General features: G+C 40.5%; 1 protein-coding gene across 1 annotated transcript in view; it reads left to right on the top strand.

Annotated features, from left to right (window-relative positions):
* The first annotated feature begins 652 nt into the window (after positions 1 to 652).
* The window catches only part of MARCHF3 (membrane associated ring-CH-type finger 3), a 45,705-nt gene continuing 29,502 nt past the window's right edge, over positions 653 to 16,855 (top strand). The window contains exons 1-2 of the mRNA XM_049771891.1: positions 653 to 891; positions 5,972 to 6,176. Coding sequence (XP_049627848.1) covers positions 704 to 891; positions 5,972 to 6,176 — 393 coding nt within the window. The 5' untranslated portion in view covers positions 653 to 703. The remainder of the gene's footprint in view (positions 892 to 5,971; positions 6,177 to 16,855) is intronic.

Here is a 16,855-nt window from a genome sequence, read left to right on the forward strand (position 1 = left end):
CTTCATGAATAACTTTTAAGGCAAGCCTAAAACGGATTAAGTTTTAAAAGGAAGTTCATTTTCAAAACATGATAGATCGATAATTATATTAGAAGACACATATAGAAAAAGTCAGAAAGGTGTTACATGATTTGAATGATTCATATTTGGCAAATTGTGTTCTAGAAGGAACTGTTGGGTCAAATTCATTTTTGTTTTTTCTTTTTCCTTTTTTAATCTTAGTATCTCCGAATGAAGCTGCATGGAGTATAAATTGCTTGCAAGAAAGAGTAGTTGGGAACGGTTTTAATAATGAATCTAGTAAGTTTCAGAGTGTCAACAAAGACTTATTGCTTCTCCGGGCCAGAGCAGGAGAATTGCTTATCTTCTCTTCAGATCTGGCTTCAGAGCTATCATTCCTGCCCCTCTCAGAGAGCAGGGCTCCTTAGTGTTGATGTACACAGACATGCTAGCTATCTTGTTCAGATCTGCACCCTCTGGTTGTGTATGTGTGTGCATGCGCACATGCTAAATGGTGGCAAGAAAATGTGACACATCTAGGCTTCCCCTGTTATTTATATTAAATAATGGCAGGATGATGTTGGTGGCTTGTAATTCTCCCTTGTCTATTAACCACCCAAAGTAAACTGTTTTTTGATCTCTCTTAGATGGAAATCCTATATGAATGTGGAAGCCATTAGCAGAGTAATTGCTGTCTGTTACCATGACAACCAGCCGCTGCAGTCACCTGCCCGAAGTGTTGCCAGACTGCACCAGCTCAGCTGCACCCGTGGTGAAGACTGTGGAGGATTGTGGCAGCCTAGTGAATGGGCAGCCACAGTATGTCATGCAAGTTTCAGCCAAGGATGGGCAGCTGCTGTCAACAGTAGTTCGGACTCTCGCCACCCAGAGGTAGTAGCCCATATTCAAGAACTGAATCTGTAATTGATCCAAAGGACTCTTTGTCAGATGGAAAATGCTAACGGGGGTGTAATTAGTGCTCAACTCTTTGTGTCAGGTGAGAAGAGGTCCTGGAGAAAAGAAAGACTACACAAATTCTGTCATAGCTGTTTCTATAGTAATAGGGTATAAAGCTAAATCCATGTTTTCAAGTTCTCTACTTAAAGTCACACTATCAGGGAGCCAGGCCAGGATGGATTCTTTTCCACAAGAAGCGGGGTCTCTTGTTTTAACATGTGTTATTTTGACATTGCTACAGTATGTTGTTGTCTCCGGGCACTAACAAAGGAAACTCCTAGTTCAAATAGAATGAAGGAGAGAGCTGATTTCAGATGACTGAGACAAAGCAATTGGATTTATGAGGCTAACTTTGGAAGAGCCATTACTGCTCAACCTGTTAATGTGTATCACTAAAGACGTCCCTCTCCAGGCTACTTCCAGAAGTCTCTTCTCTAACACATCCCATCTCAGGGCCTTTTCAGTTGCCTTTAGATTGATTCCCATAGGCCCTGCCATTATGCTTAATGTATATCCTGCCCTATGAAATGTTATTGTTAAAATTCCCTCAGGTTATCTCCCTTGAGTGATGAACCAAAGCAAGTCTAACTCTACTATTCAGAGAGGGCTTCTTCAGACCAGCTGTTTGTCCCTGGTGGGATGGGAGCACAGGACCTCTTTTTTGCTGCCCAATGGCAGATTGAGAGCCACATGCTGCCCAGCCAGTAGCTGTTCCTTGGCTTCACCAGTTTTCTTTCAGAATTGGTATGTGGTACCCTACTCTATGGGTGTAAACTATGTGGCAACACAGGACTTGATACCTTATATTGGTACTGACACTTTTTTATTTCAAGCTGGGGTCTTGAACCCAGGGCCTCACACAAGTACAAAGCAAAAAATACACAACAGAAATATATCCCTGTCCCAACACTGACATTTCTGACCTGTATATATTGGATCCATCATTCACACCTTAGACACTTACCTTGATCTAGGCAATTTAGACAACCTCAGGAATAGATACAGATTCCTATACCCAACTGCAGCAGGAATGCAAGTGGCGCCACAGCCTGAATGAGGTGGCCTTCAGGTCGGGACTCACACCCCTACATGTTGTAAACTTTGTTCTTGTACCATCAATTTTAACCTGTGAAGATAATTAAAAGAAAGAAAGGAAAGGAAAGGAAGGTCAATGTATTTTTTTTCCTCCCTCTTTAAGATCTTCTAGCATGTCCTAATTGTTTAGGACATGGAATATGGTGTACAAGCACCATTGCTTATCAGGAACTGAGAATTCAGACTGCATATATATATATATATATCCCTCATTCTTTTTGTTTGTTTATTTGTTTGTTTTGTTTTTGTTTTTGGGTCACAACCGGCAGTGCTTAGGGATTACTCCTGGCTCCACACTCAGAAATTGCTCCTGGCAGGCTCGGGGGACCATATGGGATGCTGGGATTTGAACCACTGACCTCCTGCATGAAAGGCAAACGCCTTACCTCCATGCTGTCTCTCCGGCCCCATATCCCTCATTCTTGATCAAACATTCCATTTCACCAGGAGGAACAGACTGCAGATATGAAAAACTGAGGGGTGGGCCGGGTAGGTGGCGCTGGAGGTAAGGTGTCTGCCTTGCAAGCGCTAGCCAAGGAAGGACCGCGGTTCGATCCCCCGGCGTCCCATATGGTCCCCCCAAGCCAGGGGCGATTTATGAGCACATAGCCAGGAGTAACCCCTGAGCATCAAACGGGTGTGGCCCAAAAACCAAAAAAAAAAGAAAAACTGAGGGGTGTGTGATACGTGTGTGTGTGTGTGTGTGTGTGTGTGTGTGTGTGTGTGTTCTGCCAGGCTATAATGTAAACTAGAAGTATTCAGAGTTTCACACACATATGGCCCAATATGAATGAAAAATGCCAAGAATAATAAGAAAAGTCAATTCTTTCCACATTTTTTCCAGCTTCTCAATACATGTGGATCTTTTTCTGGCAAGTGGGAAAAGGAGACTTTCCTCTTTTAATCCTATTTAAGCCTTCATTCATCCCAGTATCATTTCCAGATAAGCTTTGAAAAATAAGTGTTGCTTTGGATTTTTCCATTTGGACCAAAAAGTAGTGTCAGGAGATGGATGAGTCTGGATCACTTTCATGTTCAGTGAGAAAGAGATGAGGCTGGTTCTTTAATTGGTATATATATCAAGGATGTATTTTATCATCTAATGCTTATAGAAGAAAAGTTCAAGCAATAGAAGGCCGTCATAAGACATAACATCCAATTGGAAATGAGACCATCTTACATGGAGACTTTTTGTGATGAGGACCATGTTCTTTGATTCACCCTGGCTTGAGTCTTGTCCCATATCAAAATAGAAGGCATTAACCAGACTCCATGTTGGTCATTGTTCTAAACTTATTATTTTTTGGGGGTCACACCTGGCAGTGCTTAGGGGTTACTCCTAGCTGCAGGCTCAGAAATCGCTCCTGGCAGACTCAGGGGACCATATGGGATGCCGGGATTCGAACCAATGCCTTCTGCATGCAAAGCAAATGCCTTGCCTCCATGCTATCTCTTCAGTCCCTGTTCTAAACTTTTTTGTTTGTTTTTTGGGTTTTTTGGGGTCACACCCAGCAGTGCTCAGGAGTTACTCCTGGCTCTATGCTCAGAAATCACCCCTGGCAGGCATAGGGGACCATATGGGATGCCGAGATTCGAACCACCATCCTCTGCATGGAAGGCCAACGCCTTACCTCCATGCTATCTTTTCGGTCCCTGTTCTAAACTTTTTTTGTTTGTTTTTTGGGTGTTTTGGGGTCACACCCAGCAGCGCTCAGGTGTTACTCCTGGCTCTATGCTCAGAAATCGCCCCTGGCAGGCACAGGGGACCATATGGGAAGCCAAGATTCGAACCACCATCCTTCTGCATGGAAGGCAAATGCCTTACCTCCATGCTATCTCTCCGGCCCCTGTTCTAAACTTCTTATCTGAACTCTTCTGATCCTCATAGTCACCAGCTGAGGAAAACACCATTCATTGTGTCCATCTCGGAAATAAGGAGATTAAAGTATAGACCAGGTTATTTACCTATAATTAAGTAGATGGAAAGCAGTAAGACTGGGACTTCAGGCCAAGGCTTTCAAACCTACCTAATGAACCTACACTGTGCCCTTCTTGAAATGTTCTTATTATTCTTGGCATTCTTTATTCATATGTATGTGAAACTCTGAATACTTATGGTTTACATTATTGCCTGGCAGAACACACACACACACACACACACACACACACCCCTCTAAGTTTCGTTCAGACACACACACACACACACACACACACACACACACACACACACACACACACACCCCTCTAAGTTTCGTTCAGCTCTGCAGTCTGTTTCTCCTGATGAAATGGTATGTTTGATCAAACAGAAGTGGAGCTCTATACTGAGACAGCTTACACAGGACATACTCTTACTTGTTTTCAACTCTAGCATCTTTGGTATCCCAGAGAGCTTCCCAGAAAAATTCCAAGAAACATCATGCCACCCAGCTTGTTCTCTTTCTATGTGGCATATGCAGTGCTTGCTGACAGTCAGTCCATTTTACCTCCCTATTGAATGAAGAAATGGAAGGAGCCTCTGGATATACAAACATGTCCTGGATTGATTTAAAAAAAAGACTCACTATGTCTAAAAAACTACAATTAATATCATTTCAAAGCAATTTTTTTTTGGGAGGGGGCATCACACCCAACAGCACTCAGGTGTTACTCCTGGCTCTATGCTCAGAAATCGCTCCTGGCAGGCTCAGGGACCACATGAGATGCTGGGATTTGAACCACCGTCCTTCTGCATGCAAAGCAAATGCCTTACCTCCATGCTATCTCTCTGGCCCTTCAAAGCAATTTCTATTCTTTTTTTTTTTTTTTTTTGTGGTTTTTGGGTTACACCTGGCAGTGCTCAGGGGTTATTCCTGGCTCCATGCTCAGAAATTGCTCCTGGCAGGCACGGGGGACCATATGGGATGCTGGGATTCGAACGGATGACCTCCTGCATGAAAGGCAAACGCCTTACCTCCATGCTATCTCTCCAGCCCCAGCAATTTCTATTCTTAATGGCATAAGATTTTTATTTTGGATGGAACCAAGGGTCTCACACATCCAAATTACATGTAAATGTTACACAACACTGATTTGGGGAAGAATATGGTTGCTGGGAATCCCACAGCCTAATACATGAAAAATGGATACTTTACCTTTGAGCCACATCCCTAGCATGGTTTTTTCACTTTTTGTTTTTTGTTTTGTTTTGTTTTCTTGCCACTTTTTGTAGTTTTCAAGCTTTACTCCTGACTCTGTGCTCAGGGGTCAGTACTGGTCATGCCCAAGGGACCATATGCGGTTGCCAGAGATCAAACTGGTATCAGCAACATACAAAGCACTTACTTAACCCCTATACTATTTCTCCAACGCATTAAGAAGAGTTATCACAAATGGTTCCCCCTTAGTTTTATTGAGATCCTAGATGAGAGACCTTTTTTCTGTTTTCTTTTCTTTTCCTTTTTCTTTTTAGTTTTTGGGTCATGCTTTGGCAGTGCTCATAATTTATTGCTGGCTCTGTGCTCAGCAGTCATTTCTGGCAAGACTCTGAGGACTACATGGGGGTGTTGGTAATTGGAACCGAATCAGCTACTTGCAAGGCTAGCACCCTACCTGCTATACTATCTTTCCAGCCCCACAAGGGATATTTTTTCCCTTTGATACATCTCTTTTCAAAACACAAATAACACATTGGCTACTCTGATACACTATTCTTTCCACACCTGGCTGCTTTGATACACTCTTATTTTGGCAAAAATTGATACTCAAAGACCTCTGCAAGTTGCCCCTACTGCCAAGGACAAATATAGATACCACTTTAAAGCAGGTGTTTTTCTGAGCAGTTGCCACTAGTGAGGAAGGCCCAAAGGACACAGCAGAAAACGGTGCAGATGGCCCTACTTTCCAACCCAGTGACTTACAGGTGCCCTTCCTTCTCTTATAGCCCCTTCAATGACCGGCCCATGTGCAGAATATGCCATGAAGGAAGCAGCCAAGAAGACTTGCTTTCTCCATGTGAATGTACTGGGACCTTGGGGACAATTCATCGAAGCTGCCTGGAGCATTGGCTTTCATCCTCAAACACCACTTACTGTGAACTCTGCCACTATAGGTTTGCAGTGGAGCGCAAACCCAGGCCATTAGTGGAGGTCAGTAATTGGGGCATGTCTTAAAATCTTAGCTCTAATGAGCAAATGATGCCTGCTTTTATGCCAGAATTCCAAAGCCTGTGGAGAATCACTGCACTGAAGTAGTGACTCTGTGATGTGTATGTGTGTGAAAGAAAGTAACAGACAGTCTAAGATCACTTACTGACTCAAGTACCATCAGTAGAAAGGCAATATCCATGAGGTGAAGCAAGAGTAGAGGAAATCTGAGGCCAGAGTGGTAGCACAGTGGTAGACATTTGCCTTGTACATGGCTGACTCAGGACTGATGCGATTTTGATCCCCAGCATCTCATATGGTCTTCCGAAGTAGGAGCAATTTCTGAGTGCAGAGCCAGGAGTAACCCCTGAGCAATGTCAGATGTGACCAAAAAAAAAAAAAGCAAGAGTAGAGAAAATCTGTATGAGAGGAATGGAGAAGTTAATAGATTTGATAGCCGTTTTCTCACTTTGTGAAATGGAGAAAATACATTAAATATGTTTCTCTTTAAAAACCATCTGGTCATCATGAAGCAACTAATAATGGGCATTAAGGTTGTATGTTCTGAGAGTCTTCATTAAAAAAAAAAAGTTAATATAATTTAAAGGCTACAAACCTAGACTTCCTGGGTTTGAGTAGGTCTGTGAATTTTGGTAAGTTACTTCACCTCTTGGAATTATTATGAAGAGTAAATGAGTTAATATTTGCAAATCCCTTAGAATAATACCAGATATATAAGTAAGTGTTTCAGTGGGGGGAAAAAAGAATACTAGGAAATTATACACAATTGTTGTTTGGCTAACAAACTTTTTTTTTTTTTTTTTTTTTTTTTTTTGGTTTTTGGGTCACACCCGGCAGTGCTCAGGAGTTACTTACTCCTGGCTCTGTGTTCAGAAATCATTTCTGGCAGGCACAGGGGACCATATGGGATGCTGAGATTTGAAGCAGAGTCCATCCTGTGTTGAGTGCATGCAAGGCAAACGCCTTACTGCTGTGCTAATACTCCAGCCCCAACAAACTATTATTTTAATCTCTTTTCTTAAAGTCAGTCCATGGCAACATAGGGACCAAAGCGATAGATAGTTGGTAAACTGCTTGCCTTGCACATGGCCAACCTGGTTTCTATCCCTGGCACCCCACATGGTCCCTAAACACTGTCAGGGGTGATTCCAAGCACCATAGGATATGGACTAAAAACATAAACAAAAATTTAGCTTAATTAAAAATAGCAGGACATGAGCCAAGGAGATGGATTGTGAACATGTTTTGCATGCAGGGGACCCAAGTTTATTCCTTGCCTCACTTGGATCCCCGAGCACCACAAGGAGTAATCCTTTAGCAACACACTTACAGGTGTGGCCTGAATATAAAAATGAAAATAGCAGGACATTTCACTCACGTTTTGAGAGCCACAGTATTCTTCCTTAGACCCAGAGTCTGGTATTGTGTTAGAGAAGAGAACTGGAATACAATTATTTTTTCTTTCTCTCCTACCCCAATTTGTATAAGTCAGTTATTGGCCCTCAATCACTGCCAGAAATAGTTCTGGTGGCTCCCAGCCTCCTGGCCTTGATCAGAACTGCACCTCCAGGCCCTAGTATAAACCCACCCTATAGAGCCAAAAATCTCTGGGAGTGGCCTTTCTCCCCCAAGCACCATTGGAGAGCACCCCTCAAAAAAATGAATATCAGGGGGCCGGGCGGTGGCGCTGGAGGTAAGGTGCCTGCCTTGCCTGCACTAGCCCAGGACGGACCGCGGTTCGATCCCCCGGCATCCCATATGGTCCCCCAAGAAGCCAGGAGCAACTTCTGAGCGCATAGCCAGGAGTAACCCCTGAGCGTCACAGGGTGTGGCCCAAAAAACAAAACAAAAAAAATGAATATCAGGCAATAAATTTATATTTATAAATTTATATTATGAGCTAGAGCTAGCTGAAAAGCACAAGTTACTGTGCCTATCATCAGAGCTGCAGATAACCTCCTTATTTTAGTCAGCTAAAGTTTGGCCTTAAATTAGAGCTAGAAACTGAGAAGTCCTGTGTGGAGTTGATTTAAAATAGTATGTTTGCATCTTAACCCTAAGGCTCTGGAGAGGTCTGTATACACTTTCTCTTGGTTTTGACCTTGAAATTTTCAACAGGACTCATCACTGTGTTTGATTGTGATTAGCTTGCCAAATGGCACAAAATTTATTTGACTTGCCCCCCCCCCAATAGACTATGCTTTTTTAAGACACTGGATCAAGTGACCTCTTAATTTAGCTGTCTTTCTGCTTGACATTGGCTTTCAGAAATTCATATTCTAGAGTATCCATCATGGCTCTATGCCATAGTCATTGGGATTTCCATTTCAGAAGTTATCTGCAGAGGGGGAAATATAATTAAATATGAAAGGAGATGAAGACTTTTCAAGCCCAATGGCAAAAGTTAAAAAGAAGCCTATTTCTCCTTTCCAGAAACTTTTTGGAGCCACACCAAATTGATGTTGCAGCTTCTCCAGGGAAGCTGGCTTCCCAGAATAAAAAGCTGTTTTCAATGGGTTGCATCCAGTGTCTGCTTTAGTAGGCACTCCCAGGAAAGATGACTTGTACTGTGACTGATCTAAAAAAAAAAAAAAGTGTACAGCATGTGCATAGTATATAACAAAAGATGGAAGGTGTACATTCATGACACACATCTCAGATAATGTGCCTCTGTTCTGTCACCCAGAGAAAAACATATCCCACACAGAAGTATCTTTAAAGTAATCTATGTCAGGCCACATACAGACTCCAAGATCTTAGACAGCTGTCATTAAACAAGGAAACAGGGGAAATGACCTTGAGAATGTGTGAGGTGCTCTGCAAGATTTAGGACCTTGCCTACAAAAACTTTCCCCAAACAGTCACTGGTGGGGAAATTTTCATTGCACAAATGGAATGTGACATTTTTCAGAGTTAATGATGATTGAACAAGTTGAGAGTGAAAGGCAAAACTCCTCAAGCTGAGGGAGGCTAGCCGTTTGATCATCCCATGGTGAAATGAACTTGCTGTTTGACCACAAGCAATAAAAAGAAGTTGTCTTTGGTTTCTCAGTTAGAGGACAAATGAGAACCAGGTGCTCAAAGTTTTTAAACAAATAACATTAATAATGGACTTTGCTCCAAAAGGCAGTTCTTTTCATATTCTTAATACTTTTACCTCAAGATAAATGAATGAGTAAGTCAGCAAAACCTTCCTATTTGGGAAAAGCACTAAGAGTGTTATATTTTATTTCTCACTTTTACTCTTTTAATTGTTTTAATCATTATTTTATTTATCATTTGTATATGCCTACTCATTAAAACAAGTAAGTTCCATAACATTTCATTAAAAATCAATGTGATAATAACTTTTGTTGCTAGAGGAGGCAGTTGAAAAGTCATTTCTAAATTGTATTTGTCATCATCAAGACATCAAATGAATTGAAATTGTTTTAACACCTCAGATTTCCACTCTTAAGTAAACTTTTGTTTTTTTTAAATATATATTTTAATTTTTACCAAATTGTTCATAATACAGTTGTTTCAGGTATTAACTGTTCAAACACTAATCCCACTCCCAATATGACCTTGCCTCTACCAGTGTACCAGTTTCCAACTCACCACCCTACCCTGCCCTCTTGCATACACAAATTTATTTCATACTGTGTGTTACAAAACAAAGGTAAATAGAATTACCAAAACTTAGATCAATAAGAATCAATTGAAATAATGGTTATATTTTTCAGTGTTGTTTCTAAAGTCATTATCTGAGGATTTACTGGTTCTGGTTGAGTCCTCTGTATGACTGTTAGACTCACTGAGTTTAGTTCTTCAATCCCATCAGATTCACTCTAATCCAACTGGTTTGACACTTGTACAACCCAGGAACTTGTACAACATATGGATCTGGAACAAATTTGGTGGTGTGGCATTTTGTTAATGTTTAATTGTGGAGCTGGGCCTTTTCTGTCTAGGGTGTCAGGTGTGGTGGTGGGCTGCTATGGCATCAGGCAGAAAGGAGAATCTGTCCTCACCCATTCCAAGAAGGCCTCAGAGATTTCAGACTGGACCAGCTTCCCTTCTCTGCAACCAGCACAAAGGCATCCATTTTGAACAAGTCAGGAACCCAGGCTAATCACTAATAAGAAAAGTATTTGCTCTCCCATCACTCCTGGGATAGGATGTCCAACTCTTAATAACTGAATCATTGGACTGGTTTGAATTGGCACCTCAAAACTGGGTATTATCTCCCTACTATTTCTGATGTTCTAGATGGAATGACCCAGTTTCTCTTAAATATGGCATGGAAAACATCCTCAATATATTTTAATTTCTATAAAGCTAAAATTTTTATGCCAAAAAATACATTCTAAACTTAAATTGGTACATTGTATCATATGAAATATAAAAAGATCAATAATTGGAGTTGTGTATGTGGCATTGTGAGTGTGCATATCTACTTATATGGTCAGCATATATACTTTGTTTATTTTGAAATTTTATTTGTTAATTTTATACACTAAATATTTTATCAATGCTAAGTAAACCAGTGCAATAGAAGCTTATTACTACCAAAGAAACTACATTGCAATCATCTAGAGAAGCATTTCTCAGCCAGAGACCAGGTGGCCTTCTATGAGGCCCCAGAATATTTCAGAGGGGCCTACAGATTAAAAGTGTGTCAATGGATACTATGGCACAAAATTAGGAGGTCGACCTGTAGGATAAGGAGACCCCAGTCCAAAAAAAAGTTGAGAAAAATTATGTAAAATATTCAAAAGTGGGCAAATCTCTTCTATAGATAAATTTCCATACATCTCAGGAGGTCTGAGTATTCAGAAGTGGGCAGATCTCTATGGATAAACCTCCATATATCTCATGAAGTCTGCATCCAACCAAGCAAAGCTTGAAAGAAATGAAGTCAAGTTATATGTGGCAAAATGGAAGATCAGATAGTATACATATACTTTTGATACCTTCATAGATAGCACTTTTCTCTTGAAAACAAATTTTTGTTGTTGATGCTGATGGAAAATGTACCCAGTGACAATTTATTAGATGAATTAGCCCAAGAATAATGACCTGGTACAATGAAGTAAATAAACACTATCCATAAAAGGATTCACTGAAGACCAGCCTTAGTAGTTTTATGGTCTCTTTCCTGCTCACTTTTAGTTTTTCTCATTTCTCTCTGTAAGTTGAACTCCAATACTATTCTTTTATAATGATCAGTAAAATACAGCAAACCAATAAAAAAAAATACTATGATTTGTTTCCAAAAATGTGTACTTCGAGTCTAGCCTATTGTATTGCCATGACTGCATATCTGACTAAGCAGTTTGCCAAGAAAGTCCATTTTACTGTGTGCAAATAGCTTGCTTGCAACATTCATTTTGGGGTTGATGAATGTGGCTCTCTGCCAACAGACTCCTCAGCCATGTATCAATAACATACACCCTTGCCCAGAAAACTCATGAAATAATAGATTGGCTCAACAATGTCTTGGTTAAAATGAAACAGCCAGGAATCTGTGGAAATCTGCAGTAGAGGCTTCTCAGGATCTGATTCCCCTCTGATTGGGAGCCATAGTGATTTTTCACAGAAGGAGTGATTAGGTTGCCTTATTCCTATTTTCTTTGCACAGGCCCAGCTGATTGATAAGAATTGTAGCCAGGACTTAAAAGCTGCTCCCTGTGAGTTTAGCTAAATTGAAACTGGAAGTGTTTGCACAAACATCAGCTCCCCAAAATAATAGGATGTAAAGCTAAGGGGATAGTAGGATTAAGGGTTTTATGTTTTTGTTTTTGTTTTTAAACTCGTATTTATATTCTTTAATAAGTAAAGTACTTCAATAAGCAAAGGAAAGATTGTAGAAGAAAATGGTTTCTTTTTTTTTTTCTTGGTTTTGCTTTGTTTTGGAGAATTGCCCAGGTTGAATCCACACCTTACGCATAGGAAATTGGTTTTAAAATGTGCCCTGGATTCACATAGTCTCCAGCACCATTACAGTGAACAGAGTATAACTAAGGTGGAGAATTCACTTTGTACCTGGGCTATTTAATAGATATAAGACTTCATATGCAGACATATGCTATGTAGATATCAGACATTGCTTTACTCTGATTGTACTTTTGTTTTTATTTTTAGTATGTAATCTTTGTTTTTGTTCTGGGGTACTCAGGGATTACTTCTGGTTCTGCAATTAGGTATCATTTCTGGTGGGCTCTGAAGACCAAATGGATGCCCAGAATAGAACCCAAGTTGGTTTTATGCAAGGCAGGTGCCCTACCCACTGTACTATCTCTCCAACTCCTTATGCATTTTAATAGAATGATGAGTTTCTTTGTTTTAGAGTGTTTATTCTCATCATATGCACCCATTTTAGCATTGGGGAAAGTTTAGTAATGGCGTCACAGAATATAAATACATTCAAGGAGTTTCACAGGGGACAGACCCTGTGAAACATGATGTTTTCCTCAGAGGAAGGTGAACAAAGTCCCTCTTTGGCCAGTTCCTGAACAATTTACTGAATAATGTAGTTCGACCACAATAACTGTGTACTAGGCCACCACCAGGAAGCATCTATATATTAACTATAAAGGATGCATGCCCAATCCTTCTCCCCTAATAACAAGTCATATTGTGAATTTTCTGTGTCTAATTGTAAATCATGCACACAGTTTGGACAGGGCACATATACATATACACAATTTTGAGCCACACAATTCATACTGTGGTTCTGAAAAATTCTGGCTCCTACCCAGTCATCAATCCTCAATCAGGTTTTGAGGAATGGCAGCTGGCTGGAACTCTGTTCTCACTGTAGCCAGAGACAGGGAAAGGTGTGCTTCTTGGCTTGGCAAGGAAACATTAGCCTGAGTTGGAGAAATGAGGTTGGAGATTGTCAGATTGGGCCATATCAGAAAGATCCAGGTCCAGCTAGCAATTTGTTAAGCTTTTAGTATTTCAAGTGCTGTGCAAACAAGCCTTTCATCAAAGTCTTTCAGGGGAGGGACAATATTGTGGTAGGAGGAAGTCCACATTGGTAGATGAAAAAATAGGGTTTTCATATTAAGGACTAGAAAAATAGTACAGAGGTTAAGGTACTTGCCTTGCATCCCATCAATGTTGATTTGAATCCAGGACACCACAAAGGTTTCCCCAAGCACTTCCAGGAGTCACTCCCGAACTTAGAAATAGGCCCAGCCCTGAGCACCACTAGGTGTGGCCCAAACCACCAAAATTATTCAGTGGGGAAGAATCATATCTCCAAGAATTGTTTTCAAGCATGTCCCACTCCAGGTTGAGTTCTCTAGAGACAATAAATAAATAAATAAATAAATAAATAGCTGACCACTTTTTCAGGACTGTAACAAAAAATGCAGCCTGGATTTGGTTTAATTCTGAGAATTCCCACTTCCCACTCTCATGTCCACCTGAGCTCAACGTAGGTTTTACAGGCTCTTCCTAGTCCAGTTTCCTGGGAAAACTCTCCCAGCTCCTCTGGGCAAGGCTTTTAAGGCTTCACCGTGCAGTGTAAAGAGGACTGGTAGCATCAAGGATGATGAAAATGTGGAGTAACAGAAATAATTGCACAGAGAGATTTTGTATAAATTTTGTGGGTAATGGAACAGGCCCTCCCCTATAGCAAAACCTTTGCGGTGGTTTTCCAGTCAGCCTTCCTGTCGCTGCTGTTTTGCAACATCCTGCAATGCATGGGCTTCAGGGAGCCTTGGGTTCTTATCCTGTCACCATAACCAGCAGTGAGACCTAAAGCAGCCATTTCTCTTCTTTCTGTGTCACAGTCCTCAACAGGAAAGTAAAGTAGAGCTCACAAGCTGACAACCTCCTTCATGGCCACAGTTGCACTTCAAGGAACCAATACTTCCTATGGAAGTATTTCTATGTGGACCTGCACTCTCCACTCCCACCAACCTCCTCTCACCCTGCCCATTAAGTGAGATTCCAGATCTGGATAACCTCTTCCACCTTTAGAACAGTTCTCTAATATGATTGCCTATTTTTCTACCAGCATCGTTTTTTTCAGGGGAGTGCATATTGAATTTCATGAGCTCCTTCCTTCTGTCTCGACATTGTAAACGGCCGAAATGACTACTTCCTCATGCAAGGAAAATGAATTTTGCCTCAGTCTGTGGTTTGCATTTATGTTGCTCAAGCACCTGGGGGGGGGGGGCGGCTTTTGAGTAGCCACTGGCCTCCATGAGGACTGTAGCGCCATCTTTGGTGCTGGTAGATGAGATGACCCAAGTCCAACCATCCTTGTTCAGTCTTGGACTTTTCTCTTGGGTATGGTATCTAATTTGTCTGTTGCTTTGTTACTTAAAGTTTAATATATATAGAGGCTGCTTTAAAGGTATCTATTCAAATCACAGCTTTGCTTCATTAAAAAAATCACTGCATTAAAAAAAATACACCCAGGAAAAAAATTATTCAGTTAAAATAAGAATTGAACCTCTTTTACTTCAATAAAGATGGTGAACTATATTTCAAATAGCTTACCAATTTACATTCTCCCTAGTTATAGATTCTTATTGCTTCTTAATATTAATGTTACTCATTTTTGATCTCTTGACAAAACTTCAATTGAGCTGAAATACCAAATATTTACTTTTTTTGGTTCTTCATCTAGTATGCTGTCACTACATAAATAGGTGTTTTTCTGTTCTTTTAAATCCTGTCTTTTGAAACTACTTTTTGAAACTAGTTCACAATGGTATGTACTCAATAACAAATGTTGAATGAACAAATAAATGAACCTTATTTATTTATTTTATACGAATAATACCAGTACCACAGCAAGTAGGGCTCTAGTTTTGCATGTCGCAGACCCAGATTTGGTCCCCAGCATTTGGTTCCAGGGGCCTGACAGAAATATTCCCTGGGTGTCAAACCAGAAGTTAGTCCTAAGCACCACCAGGAGTGCCCTCCCCCCAAAAAAGCAAAACAAATATATTTACTAATCTTTGCACACATTAGAATGCAGTAATAAAGACATTTGTAAGTGTTGAGGATGTATGTAAATACATTAGAGATACTTTAACATGAAGAAAAATAATGAAGGAATATAGAAATATCCAAAGTAATACTTCTAAAATTTAAAACTATTGTGTTTCATTACCAAAAAAGAAAAAGAAAAAGCCAACAACAAAAAAAAAAAGAGGGAGAGAAAAGGAGAAAAAAAAGAAAAGAATTGTGAGGGGATAGGGCCAGAGCGACAGCACAGTGGTATGGTGTTTGCCTTGCACGCGACTGACCCAGGATGGACCTTGATTTGATCCCTGGCCTCCTAGATAGTCCCCCAAGCCAGGAGCAATTTCTGAATGCAGAGCCGAGTGTAATCCCTGAATATCACTGGGTGTGGCCCAAAAACATAAAGGAAATAAATGTGACATGCTTTTATCACTACTTTATTTTTCAAATAACATGCAAATGTTGTACTCCATTGGATTTTATTTTGCTAAACTGTAAATAAAAATATGAGAACATTAAAAAAAAAATCACTTCATTAAAAAAGCAAGCCAACCAAAGTGTTCACTTGACTGTGCCAGATGGAAATAAGAGAACCTATTGCTTGGTCCTGTGTTTTCAGTCCATCTCTCCAATGCCAATAAAGGATTACATTGGAAGAAAAATTCAGTTCCAAGTGTAAATTTTAAAATGACATGATTCTATTATTTTAAGTTGTGCTAATACTTGCAGTGAACTTGGGTTGAAATGTACATGAGAATCTATGTTCTCAAGAGCACATTTTGGAGTCTCCAGAACTTCGCCTTCTAAGGATCTCAAACACTTTCAAACACCAAGAATATATTCACACAACTTTGTTTTAATTATTCTGAATTCTTTAAAATGCAAAGGAGGATAAAGAATAATATATCAAACATGCATATTCACCATTTAAAATTAGCAAATAGGAGCATCATTCACTTTCAAGGAAAATCCTAGGAGTACGGAGAGCGCAAAGGGTTGGAGCTCATGCTTTGCAGGCTGTTTGGTCCCCAGAACTATATGTTCATAACTGAGCACTGTGGTTGAATTAACCTTACCCTTTCTCTCCTGCACTGCTGAGTGTGACCAATAAATAAACAACAACAACAAAATAACCCAGCTATCAAGGGAACAATCTGGGAGTAGGGGGGAAGGATAGCACAACGTAGAGGAGAAATGGCTAAAGTCTTCTCTAATTTATTCTCAGGTAGTCTTAAGCCAGGAGAAAATTCAGCTGGATTTTCCCAAGAATGAAATGAGTAAACAAAATGAGACAGATGGCCTGAAAGACTCTGAGCCCTTCGAGCTAGCTCCAAATGTAAGAACAAATACTGCCAGTGTTGGCCTCCCAGGGGTCCAAGTCTGTGAAAGGCAGACAGTTAGAAGTTTAATGTGGGAGTGTGGGGTGGTGGCCATGGAGTTTTCCCTGGGCAGCAGGCTGGAGAGCTTAACAAAGATTTAGGTAGAGGAGCAGTGTAGTATCACTGACTGCAACTGGTAATCATCACTCTCCCAACCCCATCTTGTGAAACAACATGGCACAGTCAGTTTTCTAGGCCAGTTTCTCATGCAGGTCCAAGGCACTGGGCTGAACTGAAGGGAGACCTACATTGCAGGAGCCCAGATCCAGATTGCAGAGACAGAGACAGAGAATGTGCATGAAAACTCCCTGC

This window comes from Suncus etruscus, chromosome 4, assembly GCF_024139225.1.
Source record: "Suncus etruscus isolate mSunEtr1 chromosome 4, mSunEtr1.pri.cur, whole genome shotgun sequence".
NCBI classification, from domain to species: Eukaryota; Metazoa; Chordata; class Mammalia; order Eulipotyphla; family Soricidae; genus Suncus; species Suncus etruscus.